The 228-nt window shown below is 42.5% G+C and overlaps 1 protein-coding gene across 1 annotated transcript in view; it reads left to right on the top strand.

Annotated features, from left to right (window-relative positions):
* Positions 1–228, top strand: part of LOC119588128 (secretin receptor-like) — a gene marked incomplete in the record, with an annotated part of 160037 nt that overhangs the window by 114182 nt on the left and 45627 nt on the right. Inside the window, 1 exon segment of the mRNA XM_037936835.1 lies at positions 62–210. Within this exon segment, the coding sequence (XP_037792763.1) occupies positions 62–210 (149 nt within the window).

The following is a 228-nucleotide window of genomic DNA, read 5'->3' as shown; positions in this document are numbered from 1 at the left end:
ATCCACACCCATATCTTTCACTATATATCAGCCAAAAAAAAAAAAAATCTCTCTTTACCAGGGCTTTTTCGTGGCAACACTGTACTGCCTCCTGAACGCGGAGGTGAGGTCGGAACTGAGAAAAATCTGGCATCACTGGCGTATGAAACAAGAGGCGGAAAAGAGTATGATTTTCCATTCAGCTTTTTCCCAGTCCAGGACGTATTTTAGGTAAGGGATTTCATCGTT

Source organism: Penaeus monodon, chromosome 23 (assembly GCF_015228065.2).
Source record: "Penaeus monodon isolate SGIC_2016 chromosome 23, NSTDA_Pmon_1, whole genome shotgun sequence".
NCBI classification, from domain to species: Eukaryota; Metazoa; Arthropoda; class Malacostraca; order Decapoda; family Penaeidae; genus Penaeus; species Penaeus monodon.
Note: the sequence above shows the minus strand (reverse complement) of the source record. Positions and strands in the feature narration are given on the sequence as shown.